Source organism: Salvia hispanica, chromosome 3, assembly GCF_023119035.1.
Source record: "Salvia hispanica cultivar TCC Black 2014 chromosome 3, UniMelb_Shisp_WGS_1.0, whole genome shotgun sequence".
In the NCBI taxonomy this organism is placed as follows: Eukaryota; Viridiplantae; Streptophyta; class Magnoliopsida; order Lamiales; family Lamiaceae; genus Salvia; species Salvia hispanica.
The window spans coordinates 44026547-44049759 of record NC_062967.1 but is presented as its reverse complement, the minus strand read 5'-3'; the positions used below and the strand labels follow the sequence as shown (position 1 = coordinate 44049759).

At 34.3% G+C, this 23213-nt stretch overlaps 2 protein-coding genes and 1 pseudogene across 4 annotated transcripts; 1 reads left to right on the top strand and 2 right to left on the bottom strand.

Moving 5' to 3' along the window:
• The first annotated feature begins 5972 nt into the window (after positions 1 to 5972).
• LOC125210278 lies at positions 5973 to 9106 on the top strand (annotated as a pseudogene).
• A 228-nt stretch (positions 9107 to 9334) lies between these two features.
• On the bottom strand, positions 9335 to 11573 carry LOC125212749 (ycf20-like protein). 2 transcript variants are annotated; one of them, XM_048112995.1, is made up of 4 exons: positions 11472 to 11573; positions 11231 to 11329; positions 10196 to 10359; positions 9335 to 9944 (listed from the first exon to the last, which is right to left on the bottom strand). In XM_048112995.1, exons 3-4 carry the CDS (start codon positions 10354 to 10356, stop codon positions 9506 to 9508), a joined length of 600 nt encoding a protein of 199 aa, XP_047968952.1. In that variant the 5' UTR covers positions 10357 to 10359; positions 11231 to 11329; positions 11472 to 11573; the 3' UTR covers positions 9335 to 9505. The 2 variants fall into 2 exon arrangements, with proteins under 2 accessions (XP_047968952.1, XP_047968953.1); XM_048112996.1 differs by lacking the exon at positions 11472 to 11573 and having other exon boundaries at positions 11231 to 11458.
• Positions 11574 to 12466: 893 nt separating this feature from the next.
• LOC125212748 (probable E3 ubiquitin-protein ligase ARI8) lies at positions 12467 to 19181 on the bottom strand. Of its 2 annotated transcripts, none has more exons than XM_048112993.1 (15): positions 18860 to 19181; positions 18005 to 18126; positions 17551 to 17653; positions 17308 to 17398; positions 17057 to 17229; positions 16697 to 16801; positions 16473 to 16561; positions 16223 to 16330; positions 15443 to 15533; positions 15275 to 15364; positions 15031 to 15078; positions 14758 to 14829; positions 13917 to 14016; positions 13719 to 13845; positions 12467 to 13007 (listed from the first exon to the last, which is right to left on the bottom strand). In XM_048112993.1, exons 1-15 carry the CDS (start codon positions 19058 to 19060, stop codon positions 12737 to 12739), a joined length of 1791 nt encoding a protein of 596 aa, XP_047968950.1. In that variant the 5' UTR covers positions 19061 to 19181; the 3' UTR covers positions 12467 to 12736. The 2 variants fall into 2 exon arrangements, with proteins under 2 accessions (XP_047968950.1, XP_047968951.1); XM_048112994.1 differs by having other exon boundaries at positions 17551 to 17618; positions 18860 to 18995.
• Between the last annotated feature and the right edge of the window lie 4032 nt (positions 19182 to 23213).

Below are 23213 nucleotides of genomic sequence, written 5' to 3'. Positions count from 1 at the left end.
AAAAACTTTCCGTAGAATCAATGATGCGATATTATATTTAGAGTATTTCCATAATTTATAAATCTAGTTGGAATTGGGGTAATATATTTCCATTTGTTAAAAAAGTTATTAGTATGACACATGACCAACTTGGATAGCCACCTTGGTGTTGCTTGAGTAGGCAAATTTTTTTCGACTAGATAGAGAAACGGCACCTCTCCCTTTCAACTTTGCTATTTTTGAATCAACATTTTAATGGAGTTTCTTAATCATTGTTCTCTATGTTCCATTCAAGATGTCATATTTTTTAATGGGACAGGAGTATTATAAAACAGAGTGAAAATTGTGATTTAATATTTTAATGAAGAGAGAAGAGAAATGAATTTATTTATAAATATGAAAAGTGGACATCTTGCGTGAAATAAATTTAAAAAGAAAAAACGTGGACATCTTTTGTAAGGTTGAGGGAGTACTAAGATATACTGATATAGTGTTGAAACGCCTTTTGATGTTTGTTAGGTAAGGTAGCCAAATATTACATGCCTCAGTCCATCTTATGCAATCATTCCAACTTTTACATTTAGCTCCTCTTTCACTCTCTCACCGCATACTAATCACACACTCTTTTTTCTTTACGAAAATATTACTATAACATTTAAGGATGCATGTTCTTATTGGATGAATGCATCACTTGAATTCAACTCTCATGAAATCACTGTACACGTTCAATGCAGTGTTCTTGTACGAAAATACTTAATCGATCCCATTTGTGTTTTTGAGAGAGCGTATATAATACTACATGTCTATGCTCATTTACAATCTAGAACAAGCACATAAATTTTTTTTATGCATGCACCAAGCAAGGATGCCATTAAAAGGATTAATTTGAATACTATCATTAATATGCAAAAACAATAATTATATAGTACTATTCAATATTTTCATGTGATAAATTTGTTCAAGAACATACAATTTGTTTTTTATACACGTCGTTTTCTTCGTTCGTTTTTTGCCCAAAAAATGAATTCTTTAAGCCATAGAAAAATATTTAGAAGCACGCTGCTTTAAGTAAAGTAATACTCCCTCCGTCCATAAAAAATAGATCACTTTTGTCATTTTGGGACGTCCACAAAAAATAGATCACTTTCTAAAAATGAAAAGTTTATCTCTCATACTTTTCCCACTTTTTCTTACTCTCTCCTACTTTACTCACTTTTTCTCCCTATCTCTCTTACTTTACCTACTTTTTCTCCTCATACCTCATACTTTACCAATTCTACATTAAAACCCGTGTCGAACAACAATAGATCTATTGTTTGTGGATGGAGGGAGTATCTTATATTAATACAATACTTATATATTGTAGTTAGAAACATTTCTTTTGGCACAAGACTAAGGAATGAGTTAAAACTGAGTTCAATTGAAATAAAACAAGGTATGAAACAAAATGCATAAATAAGTAAAGAGAATAAAGTAAATGAGAGTATATTTTATCTGTTCCACTGTAATTGAAACATTTCTTTTGCTATGAAGATTTAAGAATAAGTGTTTAGTGAGCTAAGTGTAGAAAAAATAAAGTATGAAATAAAATGAGGTAAATAGTAAAGAGAAAATATTACATAAGGGAATAAAGTAGATAAATAAAAAGAGAATAAAATTAATAATTATATAAAATATAAACTAACAAAGATTAAATGTGTTCTTTTTGCCATGAAAAGAAAACGACGTAGTAACTTTGGTACGATAAAATAAATAAATATAGTTCAACTAATATTAGACAAAAGGAGTATATATATGTATATTATTGAAAGAAGAATGGATTGGGGAGGTGAATTTATCAAGAGTGGTCCAGTCAAAAGTGTAGGGGGAAATCCCAATACAATCAAGTCAGCAAACAAACATATAGACTAACAAACATAGACACTTTCAAAATAAATAAATCTAAGAATTGGACAAAATGAGCATTCCCACATTTGTGTCTACAAATACAAAAGGATATTTCCAATGGCATTCTCTCGTGATCGTGTATTGAGGAATCCTCTGGTTTGGATTCTCTATGGTTTGGCATGAGTTTTAATATATAATTAATAAAATAAAAGAAAAGTAGAGGAAAGCTAATGAAAGTGGATTTGAATCCTCTGTTGCAATTGATGACACATCAAACGATGTTGTTCCATACATTCAATTATTTTATTATGAAATTATAATCTTAAAATATTACTTATCTTTTATAATAAATACTTCCTCCGTCTCTGAAATTTTATCACATTTTTCCATTTTCATCCGTCCTACAAAATTTTTCATATTTCACTTTTTACCATTTTTTGTAGTAGACCCCACATTTCACTAACTTATTATCACTCACATTTTATTATAAAACTAATACTTTAAAAGTAGGACTCACACCCTATCGACTTATTCAACCTACTTTCCATTATGTTTCTTAAAATCTGTGTCCGGTCAAATTGTGACAAAATTTGAGGGTCGGAGGGAGTAATTCGGTGCGGAACAACATCCTATGATGTGCTATCAGCCGCAGTAGGGTATTTAAACCCTAGTAGAAATAGTGCGAATGGAGAGTGAGGTCTATATTATTAGTAGTATAATTGTATTATCAAAATAAAAAAATTTATACTTTCTAGGCACGGAGAAAGTACTATGGACATTTTTCAATTATTTTTTTAATTTTTGGATAAAAAAGTGTATCATCAATTCATCATGACAGAATGCCATCTGATAGTGTCCAAAGATTTACTCTTCAATTCGTGGTTGGAAACTTGCATTGAATAGTACAAAGAAAGGATTTGTGTTAGATAGCACTTAAATAGTTGTGTAGACAAGATTTTTTTTTTTAGATTTCAATTGTGTAATACTCATATAAAATTTAAAATTGCTAATAAATGTATTAAAAATAGAAAATTAAATAGTATTTAAGTATAAATTCAAATTATTAATTTGTGTACATGTCTGTACATCTACTAAAAAGCCTTGCATGCAAAAAAGAATTTGGAGTTAAATAGTCATATTCAAGAACCATCAGTGAGTAAATGCAGCAACAAAGCATCTATATATGGAATGCATATGCATGCACTTGACTTTTCTTATTTTTAGCCTTTCATCCGTTTATTTCTAACATAAAATGGAATTCATATGCATGCACAATAATAATTAATACAACAACTTTTCGCTACATCACCTACATTCCAGACACAGTAAAAAATTAATCCCTCCGTCCCAACTTAATTGTCACTCTTAGAGTGAGCAGGAGTTTTAAGAAATACTCCCTCTGTCTGCGAATATGAGTCTCGTTTTTTCATTTTAGTCCGTCCGCGATTAAGAGTCCCGGTTCACTTTTATCTTAAATGGTAATAAGGTCCCACCTTCACCTAGCTCATTCCACTCACATTTCATTTAAAACTAATATATACAAGTGGGACCTCTATTCCACTAATTTTTTTCCACCCATTTTTCTTAATATTTCTTAAAACTCGTGCCGCCAAGGAATGAGACTCCTAATAACGGATGGAGGGAGTGTAAAGAAAAGTTGGTTGAAAAAGTTAGTGAAATGTAGGACCCATTTTTTTATATTGGTTTTATAATAAAATATGAGTGAAGTGAGTTAGTGGAATGTGAGACCTATTTATCATTTATGGTAAAAATGAAGTATGACAATTAAGTTGGGACGAACCGAAATGGAAAAGAATGACAATTAAATTGGGACTAGGAGCATGAAATAAGGAGATTAATGAGTAAATAACAGAACTAGATATGATTTTTTATCTTGGATTGTGATTTAGAAAGAGGGAGGATTGATTTGTATTGAAGACTGGGCTGATGGGCAATGTATAAGTATAATATTTCAAATAATATTATCAAAAGTTAATAAGGAAATTTTCCATTTAAATTTGGGATAGTGCTTGTTTCTTGTTTCCGAGGAGGCACGGGTGCTCTCCCACGATTTCTCCAGTGCAATACCACTTTCCACAACTTCCTATATATTCTAATCCCTCGATCAAGTTACTTGATTGTATTTTATTTTGAGTTTGTCCCAAATTATTTAAGTTATTTTTTTTTACTCTTTCTTTCTCTTATTTTATTTTTACTTTTACTTTATTTTAACAAATTAAACAAAACTTTCTTAAATCTCGTAAAAAAAAACGCTTCAAATAACGTGGGGCGAAGGGAGTACCAATTAAGGCCATCCACAGGGAAGAATTAATGGTTTTAAGCTATAATTTCTAGTACATTTTAGTTAACTTCATTTTCGCCATAACACTTTTAATGAAATCAATCTCTTGTAAGTCATTATTTAGTTTTTACTTTTCAAATTATACAAATGTTTTAGTCTCATTTTAGCCACAAAAATTTTGATGAGGTCAATCGAGGTTCATACTATTTACTATTATAAGATTCTTCGTGATACAATTACATTGCATGTGAATTAAAAAAATGATATTTTATGAGTAAAAATAAAATTGTTGAACTTGAAAGAGAGTGGTAGACAGTTCGAAGATTACGATTACGAAACCACAGGCTATTGGGTTACAACAACCCCTATGTGTTATTGTACCTAAAACAATAGTAGTAATCTAAATCACGATAAGTTCGACTAGAATAAGTGCATTGGCTCCCAATTTCCCTATTTAATTTTTTTAGATCTTTTGATTCACCAATTTCCCTATTTAATTTTCTATAGATCTTTTGATTCATTTAGAGATCCAATTGTATATTCTTGGATCAACTCGCATGCTATTAAATGTCAAATAGATAGATAAACAATATCTACATTGTGTGTGGTATTTCTCAAACGGTAACATTGTTTAGTGTATTCAACACAAGCATATTTCTTCAACTAATGATCATTTTTTTTATTAAAGGGAAATTAATGTATTGGTTAGATTAATGTATAATTCATTAGTTGTCTTGTATATGGTGAACATAACACTAGAATATTAATGATCTGAAAATCAAAACGTTATGACTAATGAATACGAATTAATCACATTAATTAATTAATACCAGCTTATAAATATTTTATCAACCTTTAATTAATTCATAATGATTGCGAGCATAAATTTCCAGTACAAATTTATGGTTATCATCAAATTAATCATCAATATTATTGATATAGTTATCCAAACATTCTTAAATCAATACATTATTGAAACAATTTAGCAACCCCATATATGACAAAACATCTATTTGTGAGTTCCTCGAATCTCAACTCACCATGAGCAAGTATATTATCAAGTGATTTAGTTTTAACTTTTAACAGTATATATTAATGTTTAACTTTATTGATATAATTTATATTTTTACATTACAATACTAAATAACTTTTTGTACAAAAATGGTTAATGAAATAATTTGTTTTCAAATGAGAATATTGCTCGTGTACCTTAATTACACATTAGTTTGTGACTATAAGCAAATTACAAACCCTAACTATAAGAAGTTCACCATTACATTAACTAACGGTGCATGCTTCAAAACCAGAATCTATAAAGGCTGGTTAAGTAATTAATTATATGTGTGTAATTATGACCTTATTTAGTATATATGAATGCTATCCAGCAAAATTATTTAAGAAGTAGAATAAAAAAATTAATTAATAGAAGATCTCGTACTAACTTTTGTCAGCAAGTATTATTTGTATGGAATATCAGTCAAAGCTTCTTCTACTGCAACACATTATCAGCCCTTATTTTATTAATCTCTGTATAGTAGTGTATATTTATACCTATATATGTGGAGAATTGTGCCTATATAATTAACATTGGACAAAAAAATTCCTCTCATTTTTTGGGAGCCATTTCATCTTCTTCATCCCTTCCTCCTCCAAATCTCTCCTCAAACTAACACTCAAACCCTTCTCATTTTATGCAAGAACTCATTCCTAGCTCTCAACATCATCATCTCATATTGACAGAAACTAACATATATTTTTAGTCTTTTCTTTCTTTGGAAAAACCTTATACACAAATAAGATTAGAATGTCTAATTGGTTGGGATTCTCTGTGTCTCCTCAAGATCAAAGTTTAGGTTTCAACTTAACTACTAATGAATCATGCTTTGATCTCCCTTCTGATTCAGTCATTCCCTCTCTAAACATACCTGCCTCACCCTGTCCAATTCTTGACTCGAACCCTCACTCTCAAGGTTATTCCTTATTTCCCCGAAAATCATTAAAATCAAATAGTATTTTTTTTCATTTCATGCTTATTAATTTATGAATGTACAGTGTACTAGCTAGGTCTAAATTTGCAAATGGAATTTCTTAATTAACTTTTACTATTTGTCTCATATTTTGCAGATTGGAACATAAATGATGTGAACACGAGCCAAAATTTGGAGGATAAAAACAGACCTAAACTGGAAAATTTTCTTGGTGTAAATCATCAAGAACACAAATATGAGCTTAGTATGTATGAAGAGTTAGCTTCAAATAATGGAACAAACTGGCTGACTAACAGCCAGCGCCGCCACATGCCGCCGCACAGACGCTGTCGCTTTCCATTAGCGCATGCTCCCAGTCTGATACCAAAATGGGAAATGCAGCGGTAGAATCTGTGCCAAGGCGATCTATTGATACATTCGGACAAAGAACTTCGATCTATCGAGGTGTAACCAGGTAATTTAATTAATCAATCTCTACTTTGGAATCATTAATATTGTCACTACAACCAAAAAAATATGATAAAGACACTTTTTAATGCTATTAAAAATGTTAATTTGTGTGTCTAATTATACCACAATGTTTCATAAAGTATCTTTATTGTTAGTATCCCAACTAAAATTAAAATTAGGGAACACAAATAGTAACTTCTAAAAAAGCAAAAGATTAAGATAATTTGCCTTCAACTTATAGATCATAGATTATGGTTATTTTTAAATTTTTTGAAAAACTAGTAATTGAATTAAAATTTTTGTGATAGCAAGTTTTTTTTAGTGTGTGTGTTTTCTTTACAACAACATAATTTTAATGCTTGTTGTTGTGAAAGTTGATTAGAAACTGAAGCCTCTATTTTTACATACATATAATAACTAGTTTAATCTTTACTTTGTATTAACATGTGTGTTTGTCTAGTTTTTTTCTTGACTAAGAAATAATTTTATGAACTTAGAAATTGAGATTCTTAGCTTGATCAACTAATGGCATACCGGTGTATTATTTTTTGCGGCATGGAGATTAAGAAAGATATATTTAGTGAGTTAAGTGGAGACAATAAACACGAACCAAGTAAAAGAGAAACATGGCTGGCATCGAAAGCATAATGAGGGTTTTGAGGGTTTTGCAGGCATAGATGGACAGGGAGATATGAAGCACATTTGTGGGATAATAGTTGCAGAAGAGAGGGACAAAGCCGGAAAGGAAAGCAAGGTATGATGAGAAGAGATAACAACTGTCTGCCATTAATTATTACCAATAAATTAAAATACTCCACTTTCTTGATTTTAACCCTTGTTAATTTCCTTGTCTCTCTATTGGAACCTCATCACTGCAGTCTACTTAGGTAAATAAACTCTTGCCTTTTTTTTATTCTTTTTTTCCATCTTCATAAATATTTTACTATAGATATATATAAATGATGTAATTATTTAACTATTACTATGTTACAGGAGGTTATGACAAGGAAGACAAGGCTGCTCGAGCTTATGATTTGTCAGCACTTAAATACTGGGGAACTACCACCACTACCAATTTTCCTGTTAGTAGATTTTCATTTTGTGTATATTTATATCAATATACCTTACTTTGCTTTTAAATTTCTCAAAGTTTGCAATGCTTTCAGATTAGTAACTATGAGAAAGAAATTGAGGGCATGAAGAATATGACAAGGCAGGAATTTGTAGCATCAATTAGAAGGTAAAACTGAGATTACTTTACATTAACTTTGAAAACAATTACTATTTAATGAAAACAACTATCTTATCATTCAGAAAAGGCAGTGGATTCTCTCGTGGGGCATCCATTTATAGAGGAGTTACAAGGTACAAACATGAGAACCAAATGATTTTTTATTCAAGATTGTTTAATTTTGTATGAGATGCATTTATTTTCTCTTACATTATAGTACAATTTTGTTGCATCTGTGTGTGAAATTATAAGTAGACATCATCAGCAAGGGAGATGGCAAGCAAGAATAGGTAGAGTTGCAGGCAACAAAGATCTCTATTTAGGCACTTTCAGTAAGCATCTTTCATCAACATTTCTCTTACATTATTTCACTAGTTTATGTGAAATTACTTACATTGTTGATTTCTCCACATTCGGAAAGGCACTGAGGAGGAAGCTGCAGAGGCCTACGACATCGCGGCGATCAAATTCCGCGGCCTAAGCGCAGTCACAAATTTTGAAATAAACCGGTACGACGTGAAGAGCATACTCGAGAGCAGCACTCTTCCCATACGGGGTGCTGCAAAGCGCCTTAAAGACGCTGAAAATGCAGAGATGGCTACGGACCTGCACCGCTCCAGTGAGTTGAACTTGAACATGCACCTCACGGAGGGATAGATGAGTGGATTTGGGAGTGCCAACACCCATCAATGGCCGACTGTGGAATTCCAGCAATCTCAGCCTTTGAGCATGTACCCTTATGCTCATCAGATGCTGTGGTGCAAGCAGGAGCACGACACGTACGTTGGCCACACGTACAATGAGATCAAACATCAGCTTAAGCTGGGAAACACACATAATTTCATGCAGCCGTCTGTTCTTCACAATATCACAGGGTTAGATTCCTCAAACATTGAGCAAAGCACGGGTTCTAACAGCAATTCGTATGTGGATGGCAGCATGGTGCCAATGGTGGGGGCGTTGATTGTTCAAGATTGTAATCAATGCCATGGCAATGGCTATTCTCTCGGATATGATGAGGGGAAGTTTCTTGATTATGAGAGCATGTTTGGATCAGCAGATGCACATAACCAGGCAAGAAATCTTTACTACCAACCTCAGGATTCATCATCAAATCTAGCAAAGGCTACCAATAATCTTTATGATCAAGGCTCAACTTCTACTAACTGGATTCCTACTGTTGTCCCAACTGGCTCGGCAGCTGCACGAACGAACAATGAGGCTGGGAATCAAGGGGCCTCGACTTTCACAGTGTGGAACGACACATGAAGCTCGCTGCTGCATGAGAAGCCTTGGACCCAAAAACTGTTTCAGATCATATATCTATGCTGCTTGAAGCAATCAGATTGCATTAGGGCATTAGGGCTATAGCTAGAGTTCATCAATAGTCATTATGGCTGTGAATTTTGGGAACTCTGGATGAATGTAGTCTATTCAAAGAAACAAAAAAGAAAGTTATCGATCATCCTTGTCTCACTTAACCTTCTCAGCATCATGTAGTAACTAACTGCTTTTAGCCGGACAAAACAATCTCAACATTCTGATTATGGCAAATTGGTAGCCTGAATTTTACAGAAGCCTATGAATGTTCATTTTGTAGAAGTAGACTAAAGGATTTACACGCAATACCTTGTTTTTGAGTAGGAAGAATGCTCCCATGGCAGAAATTCAACTACCTAGCTTAAAGGCATCCACAAATAAGCCTAAGCAAATACCAGCTTTCCAATAGTTGATCATTACCACTAGAGATTGCAATCTCCCAGTTCTCATGGGCTTTTTGTACATCAGCATGCCAATACCCTCGATAGCAGCTACTACTACACCAGCTACAAGCACATCCCAGTCGCCCGTCTGGCCAAGGATCGTTGCAAGAGCATTAGCAGTGTAGAAGCCCAGGAGCAGGAGAAAAACCTTCATGGGGAAGTTTTTTCTAGCTGAGTTCAGTTTACTCAGTAGCTCCCTACCACCTGCACTAACTATCCTCCCCAAACGAGTTGTGCCAAGAAAAGAGTTGTCTCCATTGGCGCTGCCTTGGTCATTGTTGTCTGTAATTCCATCAGTATTCAATGCAAACGCTGTACCACTTCTTCGTCTACTACACAATGAACTGTTTCAGGACAAAAACAAACGGCATAGAAGTCCACTCAGTATGCTCACAACTTGCAGAAAATGAGCAGGGAAAAATGTATCGCAGAATGAGTGCCATCTAACTAAAATTCTCAACCCAACCTCGGCCAAATTCCACGAAAAAAAAGCAAGAACCAAGACGCAAAATGGAAAAGATACGGTAGAAAATGAATGTGAAAATTGCACAACCGAAGCCAAAACATTCCCGAGTCCCCCTGCAGAGAAAGATACCTGTTTCTACAAGATGAATCAAGTTTCTGAATCTTTAAGTTTTGCATGAAGATAAGATTTTGAAAGCCACAACTATGCCTAGGAAGCACAGCTGGTCTCCCAGATCTTTCATTAACAAGGGATATAGACTGCATCAGTATCGTATCCATTTGGCTGGTCATCAACTGCAACAAAACATATGATAAGAAACAATTAGAGACCATAATGTTCTAAGAATCTAACAGCACTGTGAGCAGGCATCTACTTTGAAAAGCCGACACAGTGAAATAAACAGAATATTACTGCATGCCACCGAGGGCAAACACCACTGAAACTCATCTTTAAATACTCCAATGTCCAAAAGTTTAAATTTTATCTGTACTCATATTTCAACTCCCAAACCGAAAAAAAATATTCTAGACCCGACTAGCATACAGATGCACACACCAGGTATAAAATAGCAGGACATGAAATTAGTACATTGGTACATGTAGAGTGACGTTGTGTTTTCAGTTTCAAAAATAAGATACGAACTATAGGCATCTGATCTAGAATCTCTCTGGGGGGTATTTACTTTTTATGAAGATTGACTAATTTTATCACCATTACTAGGATTTCTCCAATGTCCAATCCCACCATTTTAATGAGATAAAAATCAAGTAAAATGGACTCAAATGATGGGAGTTATAACAAAACGCGGAATCGCCAATCCTTAAAAGTAAACAAGGGATTAACCTACATTACTTTTATCTATCTAGCTAATCCTCAAAAGAAAGCATCCCTAGAGGATAAGAAATGATAATCTAACAGATTCAGAGCCTAAATAAAGTAGCATCATTTTCAAGTCTAAACAGGAACATGGAGATATACCCAAATTTCAAGCTCATAAAAATGTAGTAGTAGTTCAACGAGTAATTCATTTCTATGCTTGCAGTAGAGCATCAATTGGTACATCCATCCATCATCCATATTTATAAAAAGAAAAAACTACAATCTTTAAGAATGTTGCAAAAACAATTTTTCACATGTATTCAAAGAAATAGGAGTTTTAGTTACCTGCAAAACAATGCCAGCAACGACTGCATAGACTGGGCTTCTTAGTTATCAAAGACAAGAAAAGGCACAAAATCTGCGGCAGAAACACGCCAATTCACCCTAATTGAAAAAGAATACAAAGATAAAATACAGAAATTGTCAGCTGCTGCAATTGCATTGCATCAAGAATAAAATTGTCGCCTTTTTGGATAAGATAAGATTGTTGAATTTAACCAAATTGAGCTCAGAATCGGGAACCCACCAGCAAAAGCGGCCCGATGACGAGACGTTGCGCGTGAGTGTGTATAAGGAGGTGGTTCGTTAAAACCGATTCTTTATCTCTGCAAATTTTACCAGTCAACTTTTAAGTAATAGTAATAGTAATAGTAATCTAAAATTGTATGGGATGAAAATTGCAACTTAGAGCTGATAATAAAAAATAAACTAAAGGCTAAAATTGGTCACCTACGTGTAAGACTTTTTCGGTCATATCCATTAAATTTGTTATCTTTTGGTTCTAAACAATATGTTTTGATCTAAAGTTAACCATTCTGTTAAAATCTTAGCGGTCAAATGTGGTTTGATCAAATTTATGACTTAATTTGGAATCTAATTAACATGAGTAATTAACTATGATTAGATTAATCATTTAATATTAATTAGGTTAATTGGGTTATTAAAATTCAAAATGAAGTCTCAAATTTGGTCAAAATACGGTTTTTAACGGAATTGCCAACTTTGGATGAAAACATATTGTTGGTAACAAACTTATTTTAAGACAAATACAAGGGGACCAATTTTAGCCTTTAGTCTAATAAATAATAACCACATATATGTAAATAAATAAGTCAGTTTTAGGAAAATAAATAATTTACAAGAAATTTGACAAAAGAAAAAAAATTAAATACATTTGCAAAGTAATTATACACTAGACGTATTATAAATCAAATAGGGAAAAATAAAATTAAAGAATAGATTGGTACAAGAAAATAATGAACAGAGAAAATAGGTTAAAGAGAATAACAATATTGATGCACGTTTTAGCTATTGATACAGTTCATATCTCATTTGTTGATGTCAACTTCACATTAGGAGCTGAGAAAAGTATCATATTGCCTACGTATGCTCTGGACTCGCATTTTCAAAATATAAATGAAACGATACAAAATAAATGTTTCATTTTTAATGCGACTGAGGGAGAATGAAACAATAAAATTGCAGACATGCACAAACAGAATTGAGTGATCGACAATAGTCTAATGATGAATGCCAATTTTATATACAACACGAGACTATTGAGATAGTTTGATACAGATGCATATTCATGTGTAGCCGAGGGCAGCAGAGACTTTATACAACTCAGTTTCTAAAAACAGATGATTTCATTTCTTGCAGTCACCATGTCTCTCTTCTCCCATGTTTTGTCTACGGCAGAGCACAAGAACTATGGGGAGAGTTTGGTCCTCCAACACAGCCCCCATCTTGATTTCCCACATCCAAGCAGCAGCGCGTCTGTGACTCGTCACTTCATCGGTGGCGATGGCACATCTCGCAGACAGTTGATGACCTTACATTGGCGTAGGTGCAATGTTCACATGACCAATGGCCAGAATCATCCATATTCCTAGAACTACTTGATTTGGATGTACTTCCCTTGCCCTTGCCGGATCTTCCTTTGCCACTGCCTCCTCCCTCAGTCTGCGAGCTGCCTGCCCAGCTGCTTACAGCATGAGAGTCCACATCGGATAGACCGTTTTCCAAAGCTCGGACGAGGTTCTCAAAGTAATTCTTGGTTACACTGCAGCATAAGAATTGATGTAGTCAACTAAAAAATCAAATTGTATGCAGTTGTTAGCCTAAAAATCAACAATCAGGCCCTCCTCATTTCTCAATCCCATGTTCCTAGAAGTTCGCAGAACTTGCATACTATCTCTATTCTCCTCCTTGCAAATCAGAGACTATTGTTCATCATATGCTTTGAACTTGAACCTGAACTAGAACTGCTACTCTCCAAAAGTCACCCAATTTGTTAGCAATGAGCATTAAAATTTTAATATGTACTATTTAAAAGTACCAGACAGTAATTGTTAACCACAAGTTGTACTTGAAGCTTATTCTCAAGGAGCGGCTATAGGATTCCCTCATCACCAAAAAGACAATATCAATAAACCATAAGTAGTTGGGTGACGCAATATATCTAACAATGAGGTAAAAACTCAATTTTAATTTCAATTCCTGAGCCCTAAGAAAGCACTCCAAACCGGCATGAGGCATATAGAAGGTTTCAGAACTGTACGGCAAAACCCAGTAGTAGTAACTTATTGTCAAATGGAGGGGAGGGGTCGGAGGAAGGGAGGTAGGCTGATTGTTTTCTTAATTCATTGACAAGGTCGAACCAAGGAAATACTAGAAGTCCCCAAACACAATACTATTTCAAAGCACTACAAATTAAACAGACCAATTCGGGGGTAGATAAATGAATAATCAGTTGTCAGTGTCAGGAAATCACCTGGTCAACCCAGCCAACTTTGTTCTAAATTCATTGAACTCTTGTGAAGGACCTTCGGAGTTGAGGTATCCCTGAAACTCCTTCTCTGCACACTGGTGAAGCCGTTCCAAACCAGACTCCGCCTCGCCTAAGGAACCCAGAAATAAATGTCACACAAGCACATGGAAAACATGCAAAAACAAGTTTTGGTTCACAAACCTTGTAGATACTCAAAGAACTGCTTCCTAGCATGTTCCTGCTCATTTAAATAAAATCCATACGCATAGGTCCATTTTAGGACTCGTCTACATTCAACAATCTGCAGAGTGCAAAATGCAAGCAGATAAAGAGAAGAAGATATATCTTCCTTACATGAAAGTTTATTTTTGTATATTCTACATGAATACTTCATCAATATGTTCAGACAGAAATAATGAAACTAGACCTGCAATTACAAAGAAACACAAATAAAAAGTATGAGGTGCATCAAAATGCAATATTAACCCATAAGTGAGCATTGACTTTTGAGGATTACCTAGATAGATAAAAATAGTATAGGCAAATTCCTTTGTTACTTTTAAGGATTGAAATTTTTGGGATATCCCAACGCCTTTGTAACTCTCACCATTTAAACTAATTTTGTTTGATTAATATCCCATTCAAAAGGTGGGATTGGAGAAATCCTTGTAATGGGAATAAAAATACCCAATCACCTATCTAAAGATCACAGAGAAATGCCTTAGCTTCTGTACACAGATCAGATCAAGGAGTCATAAGTGGGTAGATCTCAGATTTTCACTCTAACTAACTACGGTAGGTTAAAAGTCAAAGATGTGAGTGCTAGCTAAATTCATCGGATAAAAAAAGATTTTGATAACAGCACTACTGTGGTGAATTGATACATCGCATTTCATCTTTTTCAAGTCCAGTATGCATATACCTTTTAGGCTTCTATTTCGAAAATGGAAATTTCAAAAATATGCTGCATGCATGTGTACACACTTTCGTAATAAAGTAACATAATTGACAATATTAATGCTCACAGTACTGAAACTCTTACCTGTTGCCAAGCCTCTATAATGAACTTAAGTTGGGACTCAGGCTGGCGCTGCTTATCACTTAGCTTCTCTAACTGCAAAACACAGATTCGTCAATTGTCTTAATCAGGCCTTAAACCTTATAATTAAATGCAGACAGCCACTGAATAGTTGTATGCACTTCCACATAAAGAACCAAGCCTACTTCTCTGACCGAAGTATAATATAACTAGCATTCACTTCTCAATCAACATATATGCTTAGGGTCCAAAAGATAGATCAGAGAAATTCCTTACATGTACTGTTTGCATCTGATGTAGATTCTCAATTGCACGTTGCCTAGACTGCAGAAAGAAAAAAAATGTAAATTTAGACTTAACTCATGCAATAGATAGAAACTGAAAAATACCAACATTCAAAGCAGAGAAAAGCCCCCAGAATTCTATTAATTAGTAATAAATAAATAATAAAAAACTGAACAGGTAAAAGTACATAAGCATTTATAATGACCGAACACTAGAGAAATTAATCAACACCTACCGATTGGTTGGTAGCCCATCTTTCATAATAATGTGTATATCTTTCTAAAGAATTTTTAGCCATCTCTCTTCGTTTTTCAGCTTCATCGTACTGTAACAATTGGCCCAGTTAATTGGATAACATATAGGCTTGTATTTTCTAGCGATAAGACTAACCATATAAACTTACCACTCCTTCTTGCTTGGCTACTTCATAACGATTGCATGCATAGAAGCCACCAGTCCTTTCACCGTGTTCTGACCATGCACCAAGGCATAACCTACAAGTATATGAATCAGATTGCAAACTGACCGCTACCAAACTCTTATAGATAATGAATTGCCATATGGAGAACATTACAGCCACAGTTGTTTTGAGTTTTTATCACTCGAAAAAGGAGAGATTGAGAAGAAGACAGATAGTCAGAGACAACTACATGGATAACAAAATCATAAGTATGTGGACACCAAACAGAAGGTGAACCACCAAAAATGTAGTGATCATCATGAAAAGAAATAAATAAAAAAAATAACTAGTCTATTCAGTTTTTATCACTCAAAACTGCAAGTAGACAGGGAAGAAGGCAAAAACTACATGGATGATACAACAATAAAAGATATGCGCACATGCAACTAGAAGGTGGAAGATTCAGAAACACAAAAAATTATACTTCGATGGTCCCTTAAAAGTACCCCCCTTTTAGCCATTTTGGTACACAGACAAACTTAGTCCCTTTCCATTTATAGATACTACCCCAATACATCAATTTATTTACAATTTGTACCAACAAAGTCATCCATTTTCTCCACTCAGTATCACTCATAAGGTAGGACCCTTTCTCCACTCACAATAAACCAAGTAACCAACTACTTTAACTAAAACCAGGGTTGCACCACCCCATTAGGACTATTTTTTGGGGCGGGGGATTATAAGTTGATCACGTTAACTCAAAACGGGAAGAGGACATACCAACAAAACTCAAATTTACATGGTGGCGTGCATGTAATGTGCATGCAGCCTTGATTCTTCTCAATTGGCCGCTTGCACTTGGGACAAGGTTTAGAATTAGCCAATATCCTGCGATACAATCATATAAGTAAGAGTAGAGACCATAGAAAAACACCATATCAACAATATATTAGTTAGATCTAAATATACTTATAGAGTTTAGATGACATAAGCATATGAGTAGTATAAACTCCTAGCAAAACCAACGCACCAATTCATATTCTCAGACTCGGCACTATTCTTCATTATCCACTTGGACACAGTTCCACAATCAACTGGACGATGGGCTTCCTCAACACACTGCAAGTGTACACAAGTGCCTTTCAGAATTTATAATGTAATATAATAATCCTCTATAAAGGGAAAAAAAAACACAAAATCAAAATCTAAGGGAGAAGAAAATGGAGAAAGAACTAAGAAGGTGATGAAACTCACGTTCCAGCAAAAACTGTGCGCGCAATGGCAAGTGACATCAAAGTTTCCACCACCAACAGTAAAATCCACAGCATAATCACAGCCTGGTGCTGGGCACCACTTTGTCTGTCAGCAAACAATGAGAATAAGTAAAGTTTCTAAGATATAAGGCATGTGACCAACATTTTAACCAAGACCCACACAATTAAATTGAATATCTCAGACTTCTGGTTCATGTAGAGAAAAATGACAACACCAAAGCAAAAGGAACATTTTGCAGAATGGAAAACATATCATTCTGTGCCATTCATGTAAGAGTTCGTAAACAACTATGCTTCTTTTGAAAGAAGATCATCTTATGAATGTTCCTACACTTTGTACCTTCCTACTATCTTCAATAAATGATCTCAAAAAGTAGCGATTATACTTCTGTTCGTCATCTTTCGAAGCCAACTCATTCACCATATCATGGCCAACAGCTGCACCACAAGATGGATCAGGACACCGCAAATTCAAACATCCAGGTCCATCATTAATGGATGTTCTAATATAGCCTGTTGCACAAATGTAAAGTATTATTGATATATTCAGAATCATATATCTTCATGGTAGAGGAAGTGAATGAATAAAACCTTGCCAACATCCAAAGCAAAAGGGATGGCCACAGGCAACAGCTCTCATTCTATCACGTGGGTAATTTTCAAAGCAGATCCCACAAGTTAGCTGCAGGAAGATTTAAAATTAAATTTCATAAATATGATCATACAAAGAAACTCGATTGATTATTGTTAGTACAATTTTCCAATATATTTTGATTCCAGGAGAAAACACAATATATTTTGATTCCAGAAGAAAACACAATAGATTATGGTTACCTCTTGATCACCAGGAAGGGGAGTATCACTCTCCAACAAACCAACAGTTTTGCGGACCTTTTCTTCATCTGCAAACCATTCATCATTCACTTTACTAACACTCCTGTGAGTCAAGAACATATCAAGAAATCTTTCAGATGGTCAATTAGTTTTAAGCTTTAAGCTCTTCCATTAATTCAGCAAGAGAGAACATAAATATCTTCAGGGAAACAGCCAATATTGTTTCACGTAAAAGGAGAAACTTGCATCTTGTAAAGTCAAAGGCTATGAAGCTATACTGATCTGTGCATGATTAGCCTTTGAAATGATATAATGAAGCTATACTGATCTGTGCATGATTAGCCTTTGAAATGATATATGAAGCTATACTGATCTGTGCATGATTAGCATTTGAAATTATACACAGAGGATGACATAGACTGAAAGGAAAATCAGCTATTCAGAAACAAGTTACCAGTTATAATGGCGGAGCAAAATGCTAGCGGAAACCCTTGAAATTGAGAGGACAGTAGATATCTGAGTGATACTTTCTTCTTGCCGTTGCCGTATATCATCTTCATTTAAAATGATGAAATTCTAGAAGAAAAGAGTATAAACAATTCATATCCATTAGTAATAACTTATACAGAACAAATTCAACTGAAAAAGATAGATATAACACTAAAACTCGTTAAGTTAAAGTGTCTATAGGGGCATATAATTGGAATTACAAAACAATGACTTTGACCAAAATAATAGCAAAATCAGCACTTCAACTTTGATCCATAGGAAAAAGAACATAAAAAATGCAAACTTGCAATGAACCTAAGAGTCACCAGAGAAATCTAACATTGCATTAGCTTAACTCTAAACATTAGCTATAAATCCACAAAAGAACACAAAGATAATCATCTCCAATTACTGAAATCAACAGCCATGGGCGTTCTAACCCCCCACTTGAACTTCAAAACATAAAAATCACTGTGACTTCTCCGAAATTAACATTACTAGTATCATTGACACATCGGTTTTCAAATAAAACCAGCTTAAGCACGTCTTACAGAAGAGCATCTTATCTCCAAAATGTTAAAGAGAAAAAAAAATCGGGGAAAAGACACAGCAAGAGTTCAAATTAACTCCTAATACCCACCATTCCCCAATCAAGCTCCAAGACAAAACATAAAAATAGCGTATTTACTAAACCCAGCCTAGCAGCAAATTGATTTCATAAAAACCTAGCTCAATCATGAATCTATTTCGGGAAAGAAGTATCCGAATAAGGGAAAAAAATTAGTCCACTGTATTAATTGAGGGAAACATTATAAATAACCTGTGACCTATGATAGTATATAGGGTGAGAGGAGGAGAGATCATCGAAATCGTCGGAGTCGTGGTCCATCAAGCCGTCGTAACTAACAACGACGCTGTCCGGGTCGGTATCTTCGTCGCCGTCGCCGTCGCCGTCGTAGAAATCCTCGTCGTCGCACGAATCTTCCATCATCGCCGTTGCCATCTCATCATCTGATTCCATTGCTATCTTCTTCTTCTTTCAAATAATCTGTATACGCGCAAATTTGCAATGATAATCGAGCAAAATTAGCTCGAATTAGATTGAGGGGTGAAAAGGAATACAATGGCGAATGGTGGTGGTGATTCCTTGCTTTTTGTGTGAGTTGGAGGGGAAAAGTGATGGTACCATCAATTCTGCGTTAGGTACAACATAATGATGCTGGACTTCTTTTCCAGTAGTATTCAATTATTAATTAATGTTAAGACTTACTGCTTACGAATCTATGCAAGCTGTTTTCAGTTCAATTATAGTTATAGAAAATTTATGTTCAATTATGCAATTGAGAGGCTAAATAATTTGAAACGTTGATTTTTCCTTATGATATTAGCGGGAAAATTTCCATACCTATATGAAAAAGAAATTTTAGAAAAAATAATATAAATGTCATTATGAATAATATAATAAAATAAAATAAAAAATACTACTTTATAATAATAAAAGAAATACATCTCTTAGTATTCTCATCATTCTACAATAAAGCAACTAATGCTAATTAACACAAAAATAAGCAATTTTTTATAAATACACATTCACAAAACAACTTTCAAACAAAATTCCAACAAAAAAGAAATGAAGGTTGTTGGTCTTCCAATGCTAAATTTGGTACCTGAGTACTCGTGGAAATTTAAAAAAAAAAAAAAAACTATTAATATTGGAATTCTTGCATAATTTTACAGTCATGAACTTTATTGAACAAATTTAGCATATACAAAAAAAATTTACCCATTTATCACAAGCTTAATATCACAGGTAGTCCATATTACATTGACTTGAATCTACACAGATTCTCATGGCATTTGCCGATGCAGAGATAAAGAATCAAAGATTGTGTTTTGGTGCTAGAATTTGCTCCAAAGGAGTTTCAAAACGCATCTTATTTCATCTTTTTGTGTTTTTGAATAGTAGCTATCCATTTATGAGTTTGCACGATAGGAAATAGAAAATAGTTTTTACACATTATATAGAAATTGCATTTAAATCCTTGAATATTTATTATCTAATATAGAATGAGAGATACATACCAGGTTCGGTTGATTGAAAGTAGAATAGACCGTTTTGTCGTCTGAAAGAAGTAGGAATAGTGTTCGATGAAGAAGATGAAAACGGCGGTTCTAGAATTAGGTTAACTTTTATAATTGGTGTAACAGATTAATTACATGATACATACAAAATGTTTCATCGGTATTTCAATTTAGTACAAAAAGTTTAAAGTTTACATATTTTATACAAAAAGTTTGTTTAGTGTTTCAAATTGATACATTTGTCAAATCCCATTTAACACCATTACTTCTCATCTTTTTTTTTTCCCATCTTATTCACTCCTGAATATTATCCTAAAATGTTAAAAACCTGATACTCCATTATTTATATATAATAATCAATTTTACAAAATTTCTTTATAATAATCCTTGATATTTTCAAATTATTCCCGATCCCAACTATAAATTACATGTTAATCTGAAAATTTCTTATGACAACCATCTTATAAGGAATGAGGAATAAATTTACCAAAATCTAACTAAATACAACCAAGCTAAGAAATAAAATCACCATGTACTATCTTCTTATTGAAATTGAATGAAAAAAAAAAAAAAAAAAAAAAAAGAGGCAAGTATGAAGCAAATTATAAAAAAAAGAAGAAAAGGAGGAAGCAAATGGGAAAAAAAAAGTAACGGTCTTAGATGAAATTTAACGAAATATATCAATTTAAAACATTATATAAACTTTGCGTATTTTATACGCAAACTTAAAATTTTTTGTACTGAACTAAAATATTAGTTAAATATTTTTTTATAACACATAGTTACCCATGGTGTAATGAGAATCAAGCTAAACTTCTATTAAATGCAAAATGAATGGAGTAATTGGCATATTCCATAATATTTTTAAGTCCTATTGTAGTTAAAATCAGAAACTTTGAACTTTCACTTTCTAGATATTTTAGATCTTTTGTTTAATTTTAATATAGTACCATTTATTTACGACCAGTTAATTTTATTTTATTTTACGTTTTAATCAATAACTTACTACTATTAATTACTTTTTCTTAGCTAATTGTGCTGCAAAAAGAAATAATTTGTGAATAAAATATAAAGAAGGAATGTTTTTTTTTTATCTTTGTTAAGGTGTCAATTTTTGTCCGTAACATACAAAAATATCTTCTGGTGTCTATAAACTTCGATTCAATATTATTTGAGCTACTTTTTCACTGTTTCAAACTCTTTTTGAGAAAAAATACCCTCAAGCCCATGAAGGGTATTGCAGTCTATTTACTTTCCCTTCTTTGTTAAAATAATATTGAGAGAATATCTTTTTTGGGTCACAAACTTTTCAAAATACTCCATTTGTCCAACTTTAGGAGTCTCGTTTAACCATATTTGGGTGTCCCACTTTAGGAGTCCTGGTTGAAATATTTCATAATGGTAATAGGCCCCACATTTCCACTAACTTTAGGAGTCCGTGTCGAACTCAAATGGGACTCCTACAATGGGACTGATACGCTCGGATTTTGCACTATATTAAGGCCGTTATTTGGTCCGTTTTTTATGTCAAAGTCACTCTACACGTCCATTATTTGCATATTTCGAGTAAAGGCCAAAATTGGTCCTGAACATATGGTCATTTTACCTTTTTGGTCCTAAACATTATCTTTTGGATTTTTTGGTCCTGAACATATGAAAATTTGATCATTTTGGTCCTCCGTCAACATTTCCGTTAAAAACTAACGATCAACGGGTTTAATCCCGATTTTAACCAAATTAAACTTTTAATCCCGATTTTAACCAAATTAAACTTTTAATTCTGATTTTTTACTCCCTAATTATTTTTATGGCCATGACTATCCTCCATAAATTCGTCCCCTACTCATCACCATCAAAGAAGAATCCAAAACTTGGAGAGATCAGATTCAGATTCAGAAGAAAGAGCCCATCACTCCTCCCCAAATAACCATACAAAATCCGGTTAAAGAGGAAGAGAAATCAACAGCCAAAGCATCTTTTTTTACTCGCACATTCTTGAATAAGCCCGAGAGAGGGGAAGACTACACAATACTCCAAGCCCTCTTGAGCACCGACATGATTGTCCTGTTTGTTGCAACCTTCTGCGGTTTAGGTACAAGCTTAAACGCCGTGGACAACCTCGGGCAGATCGGGGAATCGCCTTGGCAAGCTCGCCACTAAATCGTCTACCGATTCTAAGACCCACTCCGACGATATGCTGGACATCTCACGCGCCTTCACTGATTTCTCCACCTGCTCCAGCGACATCTCCGGCGAGCTTCAGCGCCTCGCAACTCTCCCGGATCTCACTCTCAGTCAAGCCACCGCCTCTGACCACAACTAGGAGCCTTGTTCCGGTTTCCTGCAGAGAGAAATGTTTTCTACGGAGATAATCGAGAGCATCTCGCCGGAAGACCTCCAACCAACCGTCAAGCTCTGTGTCGACGGATTGCAGTCTTCTTCAATTGTAGTCAAGAGGTCGGCGGCGGCTAAATTGCGAAAAATCGGGCCGATAATTGGGGGTGGTGACGATGGGTTTAGAATATTTATAAAAATAATTAGGAAATTAGTTAAGGAATAAAAAATTAGAATTAAAAGTTTAATTTGGTCAAAATTGGAATTAAACATGTTGACCGTTAGTTTTTAACGGAAATGTTGACGGAGGACCAAAATGATCAAATTTCTATATGTTCAGGACCAAAAAATCCAAAAGATAATATTTATGACCAAAAAGGTAAAATAATCATATGTTCAGGATCAATTTTGGCATTTACTCCTTTTTTCTATTTTGGTATTTTGACGTGGTTTGTGAGAAACGTGCATAATTGAGCCGAAAAAGGAAGCCAGAACGCAAAGTCTGGAAATCTGGAGTCAAACGGCGACCGTCGGCGCCCGGCGGGCAGATCAATGCAGCGGTCCGCCTCGGAAAAATACGCTTGGAAGAGAAGTCTCGCCCGGCGACCGCCGGAAGTCGTGCGGTGGTCCGCCGCCGAGGAAACAGACTCTCTAGACTCCAACGCGGCGACCGCCGGCCAAGGTGCGGCGGCCCGCCGTAGAAAGGCGGCGAATTCGAGATGCCTTAGATTTGCTCCAAGATTTACCATATTTTGAAG

What these genes read in the sequence shown, in the direction of transcription:
- LOC125212749 (XM_048112995.1), bottom strand. Translation starts at nt 10,356, where the DNA reads ATGACCAGCCAAATGGATACGATACTGATGCAGTCTATATCCCTTGTT. An exon ending in GATTCATCTTGTAGAAACAG is followed by an intron (nt 9,945 to 10,195) that starts GTATCTTTCTCT and finishes GTCCTGAAACAG; the next exon opens with TTCATTGTGTAGTAGACGAA.
- LOC125212748 (XM_048112993.1), bottom strand. Translation starts at nt 19,060, where the DNA reads ATGGAATCAGATGATGAGATGGCAACGGCGATGATGGAAGATTCGTGC. An exon ending in TGTAAATTTGAGTTTTGTTG is followed by an intron (nt 15,534 to 16,222) that starts GTATGTCCTCTT and finishes ATATACTTGTAG; the next exon opens with GTTATGCCTTGGTGCATGGT. An exon ending in TAGCCAAGCAAGAAGGAGTG is followed by an intron (nt 15,365 to 15,442) that starts GTAAGTTTATAT and finishes CAATTGTTACAG; the next exon opens with TACGATGAAGCTGAAAAACG.